At 44.4% G+C, this 14,449-nt stretch overlaps 1 protein-coding gene across 2 annotated transcripts in view; it reads right to left on the bottom strand.

The window, feature by feature from the left end:
• ATP9A (ATPase phospholipid transporting 9A) overlaps positions 1-14,449 on the bottom strand; it is a 49,669-nt gene that overhangs the window by 33,615 nt on the left and 1,605 nt on the right. For both annotated transcript variants that reach the window (XM_088528282.1, XM_088528286.1), the window contains exons 2-5: positions 7,978-8,122; positions 6,945-7,058; positions 6,571-6,679; positions 79-137 (exon numbers count right to left, since the gene is read on the bottom strand). In XM_088528282.1, the coding sequence (XP_088384408.1) occupies positions 79-137; positions 6,571-6,679; positions 6,945-7,058; positions 7,978-8,122 (427 nt within the window). The remainder of the gene's footprint in view (positions 1-78; positions 138-6,570; positions 6,680-6,944; positions 7,059-7,977; positions 8,123-14,449) is intronic.

Raw genomic sequence — 14,449 nt, 5'->3', positions numbered from 1 at the left:
AAACTAGATTTCAAAATACTCCCTTTTTTACAGGCTTGCGCAAAAAAAAAGTTTTGCAACTAGCCCACACACACGAACCTTTTCAACGATGATGAGGTCTCCGACTTGTATGTTGGAGCTCTTCACCTTCACGGTGCCTGCGGAGGAAAGACCCAGGTGCATCAGAGCGGGACACGCCATCGCCACACGCTCCTCGGCAGGAGGGCAGCAAGGCGTCCCCACATGGACTGTCCTGCCCAAGGGAGGCTCCTTGTGCCCACCGGGCAGAGGGGTGGTTGCCACCTTCAACAAGGGTTGAAAACCCTTCACTTGAACAGCAGCTACCCGCCTCGGTCCTGAAACTGAACCCCCCGTTGGCTCTCTAGTGACAGCTCTGGAATGGGCCCTGGTGATTTTTCACACAGATGACAGGGTGGGAACAGTGAGGTGACAACAGAGCAGCACCCACCTGTGACTCCTCTTCCCCAAGCAGATGAAAATTTAAAGCTTAAACCTTCAAAGCAAGACCTGGGAGCCACAATTAAACAGGCCTGTGTTTGCATCAGGGCTCTTTCCTGTGGCAGCCTGTCCTCGCCACCCGCCTCAGCCCCACTGCCTGCACAGGCCACCTCTACCCGCATTGTGTGGTGGTCTCAAGGGCCTCCCAACCGTGGTACAGCAGGGGACTCGTTTAACAACCAGCTCCAGCCATCTTCGATCATTAGCCAGCTCCAGCTCGGGCTTGCCCAGCAAAACTAGCGATCTGTAATCAGCGAAGGCCAACGTGGGCTCTGCACGTCGCCCTCCCCCGGCCAACAAAAGCCTCTTTAAGCAGCAGCGCTGCGAGCGGGAGTCGGGGCAGCCCGCAGAGCTCGCGCCCAGCACGGACAAGGCTCCTACTGTACCGCCACGCTCGCTCGGGGGCCGCGCGGAAGGGGGGATGGAAATTAGCACGAGGCACAAAGGTCAGCGGGGTTTTACCCCGGCAGGCCCTTCATTAGCATCCTGCGCAGGATACGCGCCGGCGTTCCTGCTCCACGCTGACAAAGAGCGGCATTCTGAGGCAGCGGCGGCCTGCTGCTCCGCCGCGCGCCCCGGCCCAACAGCGCGGCCACAATTACACCCACAATCATAAGCAGTCACAGCCCATCTCACACCTATCTCCTAGGTCTTTCGTAGACTCGGAGGTTTGGCTGGTGAGGGTTTTTTTAAAGTTAAAAAGGGTAAACAAAAATCAACGCTGGGCTAAAGTGTCTCCGAGGGGGCAGGAAGCATAGCAGGGATTAAGAGTCCATTACGCAGCGGCTTAAAGAGAAAAGCTGCACTCCAAGAGGATCCAAAAAAAGCATCCCTGGCAGTCTCTGTATGGGCTATACAAAGTTAGGCGCTATGACACTAAAAGGGTCTGACAGATAACATCTCTTCCTCCCCTTTTAATACGGTTATTCATGAAACAACAAAAAGTGCTTGTGAATATTCTCCTGCACAGAGGAGGAAAAACTGCATTCTCTCCCCACAGGCATAAAAAATCCTAAATCACTGTGCAGAGGGTCTTGCTGAGGAGCCGAGGTTCTGTTTAACCATATTTTATGTGCTTCCCTTGACGGGCACAACTATTTACTTGGTGCCTAGCAGCATGGGAAGCACTACCTGCGGGTTTGGAAATGGAAAGGAAGCTTATTTTCATAGCACTTCTCTTAGTGATGTAAATTCACGCTGAAGGAAAAAAAATAATAATGCCTGGACAAAGCTCAAACATGATGATTTCCTATCATTACATGCATGAAAGGATTTTTGGACCATTATTCTGAAAACAACATGATGTGCTTCAAAATTTGTTTCACTCCAAAGAAACTGTGCCTGGAACAGATTCCTTGTGCCCAACAAACTTCTCAAAAGCTTTGGCTATTTTAAGGTGAAAGAGAGGACAGAAGTACCTTTCTGATCAACATGCTTTTCTTTCTCTCCTCCTCCCATCCTCCTTAAATAACTGTTGTATAAATTAGATTCCCCTTTTAGATAGCAAAACTAATTCTGCTTTTCCAGCCATACTTGTGGCCTCTGATGGATGACATCTCTGCAGTATGTACCATATGTCCCACTAAGGGGGCACAGGACCAGATGTTTCCTTTGACTCAGGACTCCCACAAAGCAACTTACTTGCATTAGTTTTATTTTGATCTTGGGAATTCCATAATTCCTTTTTCTTTCAGTGTAAAGACTGCTAAATACTAGATGCAGATTTTCTCACACATGTTTAAGAAACTAGCTAAGATCCGTCACTTCAATTCTCACTTCATTTCACTTAAGAACTCCACTTCTCAATATTGTTCTAATAAATTAGTGCTTTTGTAAATGCAGAAAAATACTTCCCTCTAAATACGAACATGCAAATTTAGAAATAGTGTGGATTAGTGTCTTGTTACCAGTCTATATTTTAAAAAGTTAATCAGAATACAAGTCAGTCAGATACACGAGCAGCTAATATTGAGCTCTAAATGCTAAAATGAATCAATTCTTAAAGTTTTAATAATATTTGTTTGCATTTTGTATTTATCATTGCTTTATTCTGAAAAATGTGTATGATAAAAAAGTAGAAAAAAGTAGAAAAAGAAATGGAAATAGTTTGTATCATCTTCGGCTTTTGGAATTATCACCAAACCAGCAGTGTGATAGATGTATCACAATACAGGTTATCTAAAGGCTTAAATACATTAGCCAGGAGAAATGCCTCTTTGTACCAGATAAGCACCTAAGTGAGATCTCACAAGAGAGCCACATGGTTTTTAATCGAGGTAGAGATCAAAACACATAATGTGGAATTAAAGATGAAGCAATAGGTTATTAAAACATGTCAAATGTACCCCAGAAACTGAAAAGGGGATTGTTTGGATCGGCTGCACCAAACTCCTGGCTTTTGTAGCCTTACGCTTTATAAACTGTGGAGTAAGACTCAGAGGGTTTGGGAAAATATTGTTTTTATATGGCTGGTAAATGCCAATGATCTGTATCTTAAGTAGCACCCCTCAGTAGGAGGTCTCTTCCCATTTCTTGCTGTGGAGTTTCTCTCTATTATGCTGTGTTACCCGAGGGGGGTGAGAGAAGAAAAACAAACCAAGAATTTGCAAGCATGGTTCTAGCTTTCTGTCAAGCAGAAAGCAAGCACGCAGCCCCCCGAACACAAGCGGTCTTGTAGGTTTATGAATAGGGGATTGAAATTTGATTGTTTTTTGTTACAATCCAACAACTGTCCTCTAAATAGAGCGTTCTATTAAAAAAAGATGCTTTCCAGAAGTCTGCTGGGTTCATCATTTTGGAACTTAAATGGATCAGAGCAGTAGAAAGGAAAAACAAGTTTTAGAGTGTTTTTTCTTTGTTTGCTCTTTGTTATGTAAACTAAAGGAACCTGGTCGTACAGAAAACACACTACACTCTACTCTGCCTCACACCATCCTCCAAAAAGATTAGTCACTGAAATTTAGCAACTATATTCAAAGCAAAATGTGATCCAAAGAGGATTCTGCCTTTTTCTATTTAAAGAAAGCAGCTTAGCAAATCTTAGAAAGCTTAACAAGTGCAAATAAAAAATATAAAATAAAATAAAAGAAGTCATATAGAGCAGCAAAGCTGCAAATCGCCTATAGTTACAGAATACCACAGGTATCAACGTTAGCAAGCTGGATGCTGGAGAGCTCCTCGTGTTGAGGCAGAAATTGTCCTTGGAAAGGCAGTAGCAAGGACCGCTCAACTGAGCATACAGCTGGTCTCTGCTGAGTAAAAGAATTCAAAGCACGGGAAAATTCACACAAAGAGGACAAGAGGATCCTGGTTCAGGAAAGCACTTCAATCTGTGCTTACTTCTATCCCTATTCAGAAAAGCATATAAGCATGTGCTTAAGTCTCCCCATCTCCATTCAGAGCAGAGTATGCGCTTACAACCCCGGGCCAGGGAGGCCAAGGTTGGAGATGGGAAAAACTCTTCTCCAGTCCTCTGCTTGAGGAGCAGCTTAGCAAAATTACTCAGCAGAAATAAAAATAGCTTGAAGAAAGCTTCAGAGATCCATTAGGCCTGTTATAGCCAGTCCTGGAGAGCAGCAGTGCACAGCTTCCATCTCTGCTAACCTCCACGTCACCAAGCACTAGCTTTAGAGGTGAAGCTATTGTGCAGCAAAACACATATAGATCTCAACATTTCTGATGGCTTTTGTGCACCAGCACCCTTGTGCACTGCCCTTTTCATACAGGACTGTGCTAATATCCTGAAGCATGAATTGTGTGTTACAACAAAAGAAAAAGTGAAATTACCCATAGGCTGTCTGCAGCAAGGCCCCTCTGGAGTTTTGTCAGCTACACTGAAAATTCATGGCAAGAATGTGTTTAAAAAAATTAACTTTGACATTTGCTGCTTCTGCTTCTCACTCAAAGAAGTATTTGTTAGAAAGCTTATCTACATCTCAACCATGCTAATAGATAAAATTAAAACAAATAAAAAATCCTTTGGTTAAAAGCATCCAGTGCCCTCCCATGTGGGCATCACAAGCTACTCCTATGTTTCCATGTTTGTAGATGATGCTTGCAGGTGTTGAAGTTTCAGTGAAAAAAAATGAGTACTTGAGTCTTCTTGATAACTAACACTATTAAAGGACTCTGAAGCATGAGTGTGAGAATGAATAATTTTGACTTTTCTTCCCAAACTGTTAGGTGATTATAAATGATTTTCTGTGACTTTTTCCTACTCTAAGCTATACTGCTTGGAGACTCTCATTACTTTTTCTTTTCTTCCCCACACACAACACCAAACGTATGTTACAAAGTAAAATAAAATGGCTTAAGATTTTCTGCTAGTGCCCAGCTGCCAATCCTCCTTGGTTTCTTTCACAAAATTAGAAAAGTTAAAGGGTTGGGGGGAGGGAAATCATTCATGGGAAACGTAATAGCAATATGAAAAGAACTAAAGGAGAGGTCAGGCCCCTTATACATCATTGAATGGAATCCAGAAGGCAACTCTTTTATATCTTTAAATAGATGTAGTACACCCCTCTTGGATGGGGCTTTTGTTGGTTGCCAAGCATTTTAAGTGTTGTAGTAAGAACATGTTATTAAAAGGGGATTTAATATTCAGAAACTCCAATTCCTTAGTTTGGAGTTGCCTCATAAGTCCCAGCATGTGAAATATATACAGCCCTAAGCAATCACGCATAAAAAGAAGGCTTACTCTTAAAAGTGCAAGTGTTGAAAACAGCATATTTTTCGTACACCTAGTTCACTACATATTAATCCAAGAGTATAAACTTTATAGCAAAAAAAATGGAAATAGAAAAAAAAAAGTTGCTTAAATAGCAGCTTAGTTGCTTAAATTTAGTTCATTCTCAAAAAGGCAGCCCTGGCCTCACTGATGTTGTCATGGTATTAGCAGCAACTCCACAGTAAAACAGCCTTCGATTTTTCAAATGAGAAATCAAGTTAGGTACAGGGAAGCTGTACACGATAACCAGCATCAATGACCAGATACAACTGACAGGCTGTTGTCCTAAACAAAAAAAATGAGCTTCCTGAACTCCTCACAGTTGCAAGAAGGGGCTAAGGAAAATATATACAAAAAATACAGGAGAAGACACTGCCGATACTGTGGTGCTACATCAGCCACTCCTAAGCACAAAACACGACAGAACATCTCACCCGCTCTTTTAGTCAAGGGCTGGCAGGGATAAGTCCCTACCCAGCTCAACCCAGAAAAAAAACAGTGGGACTCGGCTTCACATGCTCAATAAATGATAGGATATGTCAGCATGACAAGCAAACACCATAAATCCAGAATGCTCTTGCAAGGTCCTTCGTGCACTGCTTGCTTCTGCATCATTATAACTTGCAAGGCAAATGCTGGAAGGGTTCCCAATACTAGATGCTGTATCTAGGTGTGATTTCAGATTAACAGCCGAAGTGGAGCATTCAGAGATACCTCCTGATCAATGACAGTGTCAGGGTACATAAACATTTCAAGCTACCTTTATTGCTAAGGATTTTACCCAACTTTATACCTTGCTCAGGAAGCCTACTCTCACCCGAACCCACCTTGCACAGCCCCTTCTGACACCATCACACCCTTCCCACTCCCCTTTCTCAAGTAAAGTCATGTTCTTTCCATTAAAGAATATGAAGCGCTAGTTTATAGGAATCCTTCCTACAGTGGTCTCTCTTTCCCACACAGTGATCAAGACATACAACACAGAGAGACTAAAATTGGAAGAAAACCAACAAAAAGCCAAGCTGTAGAGCCCATGTTCTATAGCCCCACATCCTTGTCTTCTCCCTCTGATGCTGCTCCCTGTGGTTGCACCCCTTCCTTCCCAACACACTTGGGAGGACTGCTTGCACATCACAGCTTTGTGGGAAGGGAAACATCTCCCCTTGGAAAAATCAAATTCCAGACCAAGGCCCAGATTTCATCATCTTCAGCGACACCAATTTGCCAAGGAAAGACAATAACGATGGGAAAAAGGAACAAACGTAGTGAGCCTACATCGGGGTTGGGGTGGGCAAAGGGGTGAACAGAGAGGGTTTAAAGGAAAAGGGCCGCCCGTGCGGGCCGACCTCTCGCCGTGAGCTTGCTGTAGATCTGCGAGTTCACTTCCTTGTCGCGCATGTAGCACCTGATCTCCTCCGTCGCCTCGCGGATCACCGTGACGGCGAGCACGAACCCCTGCGACAGAAACGGGTGGTGGGGAAGAAACGGATGAATAAAAGGCCAGGAAAAAGGAAAAAAAAAAAATACATGAAATACATCCTTCTCTCAGCAGCGTTCCACCTTTGCAAAATAAATCTTGAAGTCAGAGCAAGCATCTACGCTAGAATACATGCACAGGATGCTTTAAGAAAACAAGCAAATAAAATGATTTAAGATATACATTTACACTCCAAGTAAAAGGCAGCAAAAGAACTCCTTCCGGAATAAATAAATTACCTACCAGGGGTACCCAGTACGTGTAAAGTGCGCCGAGCCTCATTTCAACCACAAACTGAGAGCAGGCCAAGAGTAAGAAATAAAGATTGAAGAAATATTTGAACTGGTTAAACAACACCTAAAAAAGAAGAGGAGAGAGAAGGTGAATGAGTTCAGAAGTTATACGTACTGAACTAACTATAAGAAGCAGTTTTGCTAGCTGCTCCAGTGTGTGAATGCTAACACAGGGCAGGCTTATTGCAGCCAGGGAAATTCATTTCTAAAGGTCAACTTCCTCTGCCTGCTGCAGAACAAGTCGTTGCGAAGCTGCCATGCAGCCGGGCTGAACTCCTCAGCAGAAATACATCATTCTGCATTTATTTTAAACTTCTGACAACCCCCACTCTGCAAAGTAATGCTCAGACCAAAGAGCAACAGAGCCGCCTACTATATTTAGATTGCAAAATCATGCTGAGCACATGCTGAAAGAATTCAATGAACTCAGAAAGTCTGAGCATCTCCTATTTAAATAGCCAACACCACAGCGCAGAGTTGGGCGCTGGGTTGGGAGGAGAGATGGAGAAGGAAGCGTTAGGAGAGCAATCTTCTCTCCCAAGGGGGAGGGACTCGAGAAGGGTGGAAAAGCTCTCAGCATAGGAAGGATGAGGAGAGGAAAACAAAACAAAAAAGTGCCAGAGAACATCCCTGGAGAACCGCCCTTGTTTCTCCTGTTGCCACCAAAACTGCATGTGCGACGGCCAAATCGGCAGCTCCAAAAGCAGCCACTGCCCGTCCCACACAACCCTCTCCCCAGCTTCGTGACTGGCATTTCAGGCCCTTGCACAGCAAGGGAGGCAACGAGGGCCTCCCTTTTCATCATCACACCAGACAGGCACCTGCTTTGCTGGTGCCCTGAGACACCTTTGCAGGAGGTCCATGTGACACCAGGTCCTTTCTTACTTCCTCTGGCTCAGTTTTATACCTGTTCCACTCCAAACCATTGGTAACGGGGAAAGGAATAGGACAGGGTGACAAGAAGTGACTTTGTTCATACTCACCCCAGGAAGGAAGGTGAAGAAGTTGTACTTCTGGTTGTTGATCACATTGCGAGGGTACCTCTGGTCTCTCTTTTCGGGGTGGCCAAGCCAAACGGTTCGAGGCCTCGGGTCTCTTCTCCCACAGCATCTCATGCACTCGCAGCACCTAGGGGAGATGCAAAGTCAATTTACAACCCATGTTTCTTTGAGTGGCACATGCTTAACATCCCGAATCCTCTCTACAAGTTGAGCATCACTCCTTAGCCCATCACCAACCACCTCTCCCCTGTTGATTATCTACTATATCACAAGCACCTTAAGACCAAGACCTCACCATTTTCCCAGATGCAGATGCCCAGCTGCCCTGAACCCCCGGAGGCCTGACTCAAATTGCTGAGCTACAAGCAGACATCTCATCCAGTGTTACAGTGTCTAATAAACATGGGAAGCTCCATGTCCGGAGTTGGCTAGACACGTGTTGGTGCTCAGATGCCCCAGAAGCCACGCGTGGGTTCACGGTCTCCTCCACTTGCTCTCTGGAAACTGATGTGTGGGGAAGCATGGACTACGTTCATGCTATGTTCACTCATACTAGGCCAATATAACCTCTTGTACTTGTTTTCTTCTGCAACTTAATCCACTTGGTCAAAAAAGAGCTGCTCTTGTTTCATTAAATATTTTCTATTAGTATGTAGCTCATTAATTCTCAATTACGTAGCTCAAAAAATTACTTTTTACATCTTATCATGCCAGTTTTCCAGGAAATTCTCCAAGATAAATAAAGCAAACATTCATATCACAGCATGCTGATTTTCTTCTTTCTCAGTTCATGCCCAGGTTAAAGAGATTTATTTAACATTTTCCTGCCCGGTACTAAAGGCAACATGGAACATCTGCAAGCCGCAGCACCTCTGCTGTGACCAGCTGAAGAGCCTGCCCTCTTCTCTGCTGGGGAGATAACCAAAATGCAGGCTATCAAACACAAACTGAGCTGGCCCTCTGGACATGAACCTAACCCAGGAGCTTGCAGCCATCCTCACTCGTCCCCGCAGCTCCAGCAAGGCCAGCCTGGCTGTCACCCATCCCTGGAGCACTCGAATGCAGCGCATCATCCCCCCAATGTAGGGGGCTGCCCTTATCCAAGGTGATGTTTCCCCCAGCACAGTCGGGTATCACACACGATACATCTGCTGCTCTGAAAGTCACCGAGCTGCCTGCGAACATCCAGCGAGATGCTGCTTCCCTCGGCCAAGAGCAGGGATTAGGATACAGGAAACCAGCAGCGGGAGCGGAGCAGGAGCTGGAGCGCTGGAGCCAGCAGCCCAGCACTGCCCCTGCTCCTCCTGCGAGGGACCTCATCTGCAGAGAGCGGAGCCTCTGTGCCCAGGCACCAGGCTATTCCCAGCCTCACAACAGGAACGCGTCACCACGTGTCCCACGGGCTCCTGGCGGGCAGTGCCACACGCTGGTGCCAGCTCTGTATGGGTCACCGGTGACGTTACAGCACTGGCCGAGCCCGGGAGCCTCCTGTACCAGCATTGATGCGCTGGGAGCAAATCCAGCTCCCACGAGGTTACCCCAGGAAGGTGCGAGGGGTTACCTGCACCTCCCCAAGGGAAACTTGAAAATAGCCTCTCTTTCCAAAAACCGAAGCACTGTAACCTCCCAGACCACTACAGGGTCATTTTCCTGTTGTCACTACTTCTTACTGAAAGCCAACCTCCTCCCAGGCCCTCTTGTTCCTTTAGTAATAGTCCTATCCAATTTCAGTGACATTTGGAAAAAGCTTAGAGCAGCCATACTGACTAACCGAGGTTTCAGAGCGCTAACAAAAATCTCTCCAGAAAATAACACTGAGATCTCCCTTGAATTACAGCTTTCTGCTGCAGAGGTAGAGATAACTACACATGTAACGGAAAGAAAGAAAATAAATAACCATTTTGGGAAATCCGGAAGCATCCGGCTCCGAAGCCTCTCACTTGCTACAAGATACATAATATCATAATGATGAACAGAACTTACCACCGCCCTTCCCAAAGTGGCTTTATACAAATACACCATTTCTTGTTTCATTCTGCGCTGGATGCAAACGAACAGAAACAAGTCTTACCAGTTAAGTGAACTCATTCAGCATATAAAAAAAATGAGAAAACAACTTGGCTTCAAGAAACAGGTACAGCAAAGGTATCCCGATTTTATTCGGCACTACAGGATTACTGCTATGAGCACAGGTGTTGTCCAAACAGAGGAAAAGCATTTTATGGCTCAAAGGGGCTGCAGAGCACAACACAGCACTCTGTATGCAGAGTGCATATGAATTGCAACCTTTGCACAGTGTAGAAACATCTCTAACGAGATCTAGAGAACTCAAATACTCATATCCAAACCCGAGTGCTTTAAATTCTGCCACATTTGGTAAAAATCCCTACTGCTTTAGCATTCACCCTGATACAGACATCAGCAAAATAAACTGCTGGCAGTACAAACAACTCAAAACACTGATCACTACGAACAGATTGGCCAAGTTATTCAAATGAAATAACTGGAGCCATGTTACCGTTCGAGTACATACGAGAGGCATCAGACTCGCTGGGGTCTTCTAGTACCACTACTGCTGCTTCTGATTATCCTAAGAAACATAATCCACGCCAGAACCCTAAACAGAAGTCAGCCCCAAAGGTTACGCTTGCTCCTGAAATTATCAAGCATTTTGGTTTTCCTCTTTAAGACGAAAGAAAAAAAAAAAAAAGTCTTTCTTCCCCATCTTCCCCACTGTTGTATATAATACCTGCCTCAAAAAAAAAACAAGGCAGTTAGATGGTAGAGATGGTATAAGCATTAAAGCTAAAAGACATTGAAGACATTTCTGAAGTACATTTTGAAAAGTGTTTATTAGTTTGATTCCTTTAAATTATTGCAGACCAAGCAGCAAAAGAAGTCTTCAAGAGTAACTTGTATCCCAAATATATTTTAAAGGAAAATAGTGAAAACTGTGGTTTTCACTCCACAAATTAATAGAAAATACATTTGCTCTATGGAACAAATCATTTCCTCTCCTTATGTGACGGAGAAAGACACAAAGTTTAGCCTTGATTTCATGTTTTAAATATTTTCATTTCGAGTGACCTCTGTTATTAAGCTTTAAACAGCCTTTTGCCCAGGGGCGTAAACCTGGTGTTTACACACTGAGTTTCATCACAGCTTCCCAGTTATGGGCACAGCGAGCAGCTCCTTGCAAGCAGACATCTGAAACCAGCCACCTTTGTTTACTTTTTAGGCTGGGCCTCTTTTAGGGATTTTACTGAACAGTGAGATAAAGAACTACGTACCTATATCATATTTACAATAGGATAAGGCTCGAACAGAGGACTACTACAATCTAATAGGTATTTTATTTGTGGTTTTCATTTTTTACAGAGTAAAATGCACTCACAAAGAGAAAATTTAAAGACAAATATAAAATAGCAAAGCCAATATCCAAATATCTCACCCAATTTTTAAACTAATATTGGAATTTCCCAAAGCAGACTTCCAGATGTTTTAAGAAAATAACATAACAGCCTTTTTCTTTATAAACATATATGAAAATGACAAATGAACACCACGAACTAGCAGAATGCTTTGCCTTAAGAAGGCAGCACTCTGCCCAACTGTTTACACTTGATTAAATTGCTCTTCACATTCCTCAAATTACTATGAATTCAATATACCATGAATGCTAACACCTATCACAATATCTTAAACACAAGCTCGTGGTCCTGCAAGGCTCCTCACCCATGTGCTCATCTCCCTGAGGCACCCATGGCAGTAGCCCCCAACACTGACAGCAGCCTAAGCAGAGGGAAACAGGAGGCAATTTCACAAAAGTGAAATAACCCAAACTTTAGCACACGTTTTGCAGTGAAAAGCACCACCTCTCACTGCATACCCATCATGCAGAAACCTGTTGCTCTAGGAAATCTAACTTGCAAATACTCTGTTACTATTACGCTTGAATTTTTTTTAAATCAATCAAAAAATAAACAGTTCATGTAACAAGAAAGGACATGAGAGAATCTGTTGAATAAAAATAAATTTTGTGAAATTCCTGTTTTAAAGTTTTAACAACCTGCTAAGTTACAGGGAAAACAAACTGAACAGCTAATTAGACAAACATAAGGGAAAATTTCCTGCCTAGTGAGTTTTTGCAGGCAATTATCCCACATGCAGAACATCCAGTATTCCCACCAGTACTAAAAAGGCTCCTAAACAGCCTTTTAACAAGGTTTCTGTGCAATACGGAGGGGTCGGAAGGCAGCGGCAGGACCCTCTCCCTGCTCCCTCCCTGAAGATGCTTCACGTGCACTTGCAGAGCTGTGTTGGGCGCCTCCTGCTCCTTTACATCCCATCCCTATTTTTGGTAACAAGCTTAAGGACGTGTATTTTGTAAGAAGGGGCTGCTCAGGCCAGCACAAACTCAAGGTCCCCTCTTCAGGGCAGGGGCTGTGTCACGCTGCAGAAAGCCTGAGCTTCCTGCCAAGGGAACAATATTGACATTATCAGGATAACACATATTTACCAGCAAGAGATCAAATGGCTATATTCTTAATAGGGAGAAAGAAAATGCTCAGAAAGAGAGCTAGAAGTGTGCTTTCCTGCCTCAATACTCTTGATTTTTTTTCTAATCAATCTTATAAAAAGAATATGACAACTACATGAAGCAAGCTTACACAGGGTAAAGAGCATTGATTTTTACAACTTAATCACAACTTGTCCAAAAAAACAAACAAAAAACAAAAAACCCACCCATCCACCCACACGTACCATAAAGTGCAAAACAAATTACAGCCACTGAGAAGAATCTAACACAATGTGAACAGTATCCCTGACTTGGAGTCCTAGAAGTGACCTGGTCCTTACTTTGCACAAGGGTTTACACTAATGTAAGCTGAAGAGCACCGAAGTCCACTGCGAAACAGTGCAAGAAACAGAAATAAGATGGATGGACCATCAGATGCTACATTAACTGCCATGACCGAGGGGGGAAAGGGTAGGGGAGGTATTTATCTATTAACTGTGGCATATTTTATAGAGAAATATTTGAGAGGAAGAATTAAAAAAGGCTTTCATAAGTATTTTCATACAAACCTAATAGAGTGTGCTGTGTTGTCCTAATGTTGGAGTAGTATTTGTCAAGACAACACTGAAGTTCACCAAGGTATTTCTCATGTCTAAACCACCACTCACATTTCTCATACGCTTTCTCGGTGTTTCTCACGGGCTGTGCCATTCAGCAACAGTCCTTGGCATTTTTAATATACAAACAAAGATGCCTTGTTTTGGTTTTTTTTTCCCCTCCCATTAATAAATAAAGATGCCAAAGGCGTTCATGAGCAGGCAGCCTTGCGCTGTGTATCCACATTGCTCGGGCACTTCCCGGTTCCCGGCAGCATGACTGTGCACGGGAGCGCCCGGGAAGGGGCAGGGAGCCAGGCGCTTCCTGCAGCCGGCCCTGCCCATCCAGCCGGCCGTGCAAAGAGCCTGGAGCAGCTGGACAGGGGCACATGTCACTCCCCAGCTGGTTTGATGGGGAATTTGCCATCTAAATGGAGCCGGAAAGCACGTGCAACAAGCACCTGAAACCGCGCAGGAATCTTCCTCCTCCCCTGCCTCATTCCCTAGGCTCTGCAACCCATTTATGAACCAAGGTCTTTCACACTGCTGGGTTCAGCAACGCCTTGCAGGACTGCAGGCTTAGACCATCGGCTGTTAGGGAGGATGTTGTACCAGATGTTGGATGGAGCATCTGGGGGTTCCAGGAACGGGCAGGTTTTCTGCCCAATCCCAGCCCTTTGCTGCCACTCCATCCCATGGCACCTCCCGCTATGCTTCCTCCCTTCCCAGGCGGCAGAAATACAGCAACTTTCCAAATGTTGCAAGCACTGTGAAGAACATGGATGAATTCAAGGAACACGGCTGCAGAATTTAGCTCGCGCCCTTTGGGGACGCCCGGGAAGATCCATGCTAAAGCTCTACTTGAGGATAGACAACCAGCTCTCACCAGTTTACTGAGCTGTCTGTACCATCCTGCTGGCATCTCTTCAAAGCAAACTAGAGGCTGAGACTATAATGAAAACCTTGCAAGGATGGCACCTGCCTCTCAACGCCTTAATAATAATTATTTTCTTGTTTTCTTCATGCACAGGAAGACTTCTATTAAGTCATTCAGTACGTGAGGAGAAACCTGTTCCCCATCACAGAGGACGAGTCAGACAAGAAGGTACCTGCCTGAGAAAAACTAACAAGGGAAACTGCAGCTAGGGTTGAGTTAAGGTGAAGTCTTGGTTATCCCTGGGTTTTATGTATGAAGGAAGGTGACTTACAAGCGCTTTGGTCTATGCTTTTCTCTGAGAGAACAGAAGAAAGGTCTTGATCATGGCCCAAGTTTCCCAGTTCTCTCTGTTCTGCACCCAATATCAGGGACTTCCTGACTGATTTCTCCTTCGGTTTACAA

This window comes from Tinamus guttatus, unplaced genomic scaffold (genome assembly GCF_059628265.1).
Source record: "Tinamus guttatus ecotype Peru unplaced genomic scaffold, ASM5962826v1 Tinamus_guttatus_pri_ptg000027l, whole genome shotgun sequence".
NCBI lineage: Eukaryota > Metazoa > Chordata > Aves > Tinamiformes > Tinamidae > Tinamus > Tinamus guttatus.
The sequence above is the reverse complement of the archived record's forward strand: the minus strand, read 5'-3'. Positions and strand labels throughout refer to the sequence as shown.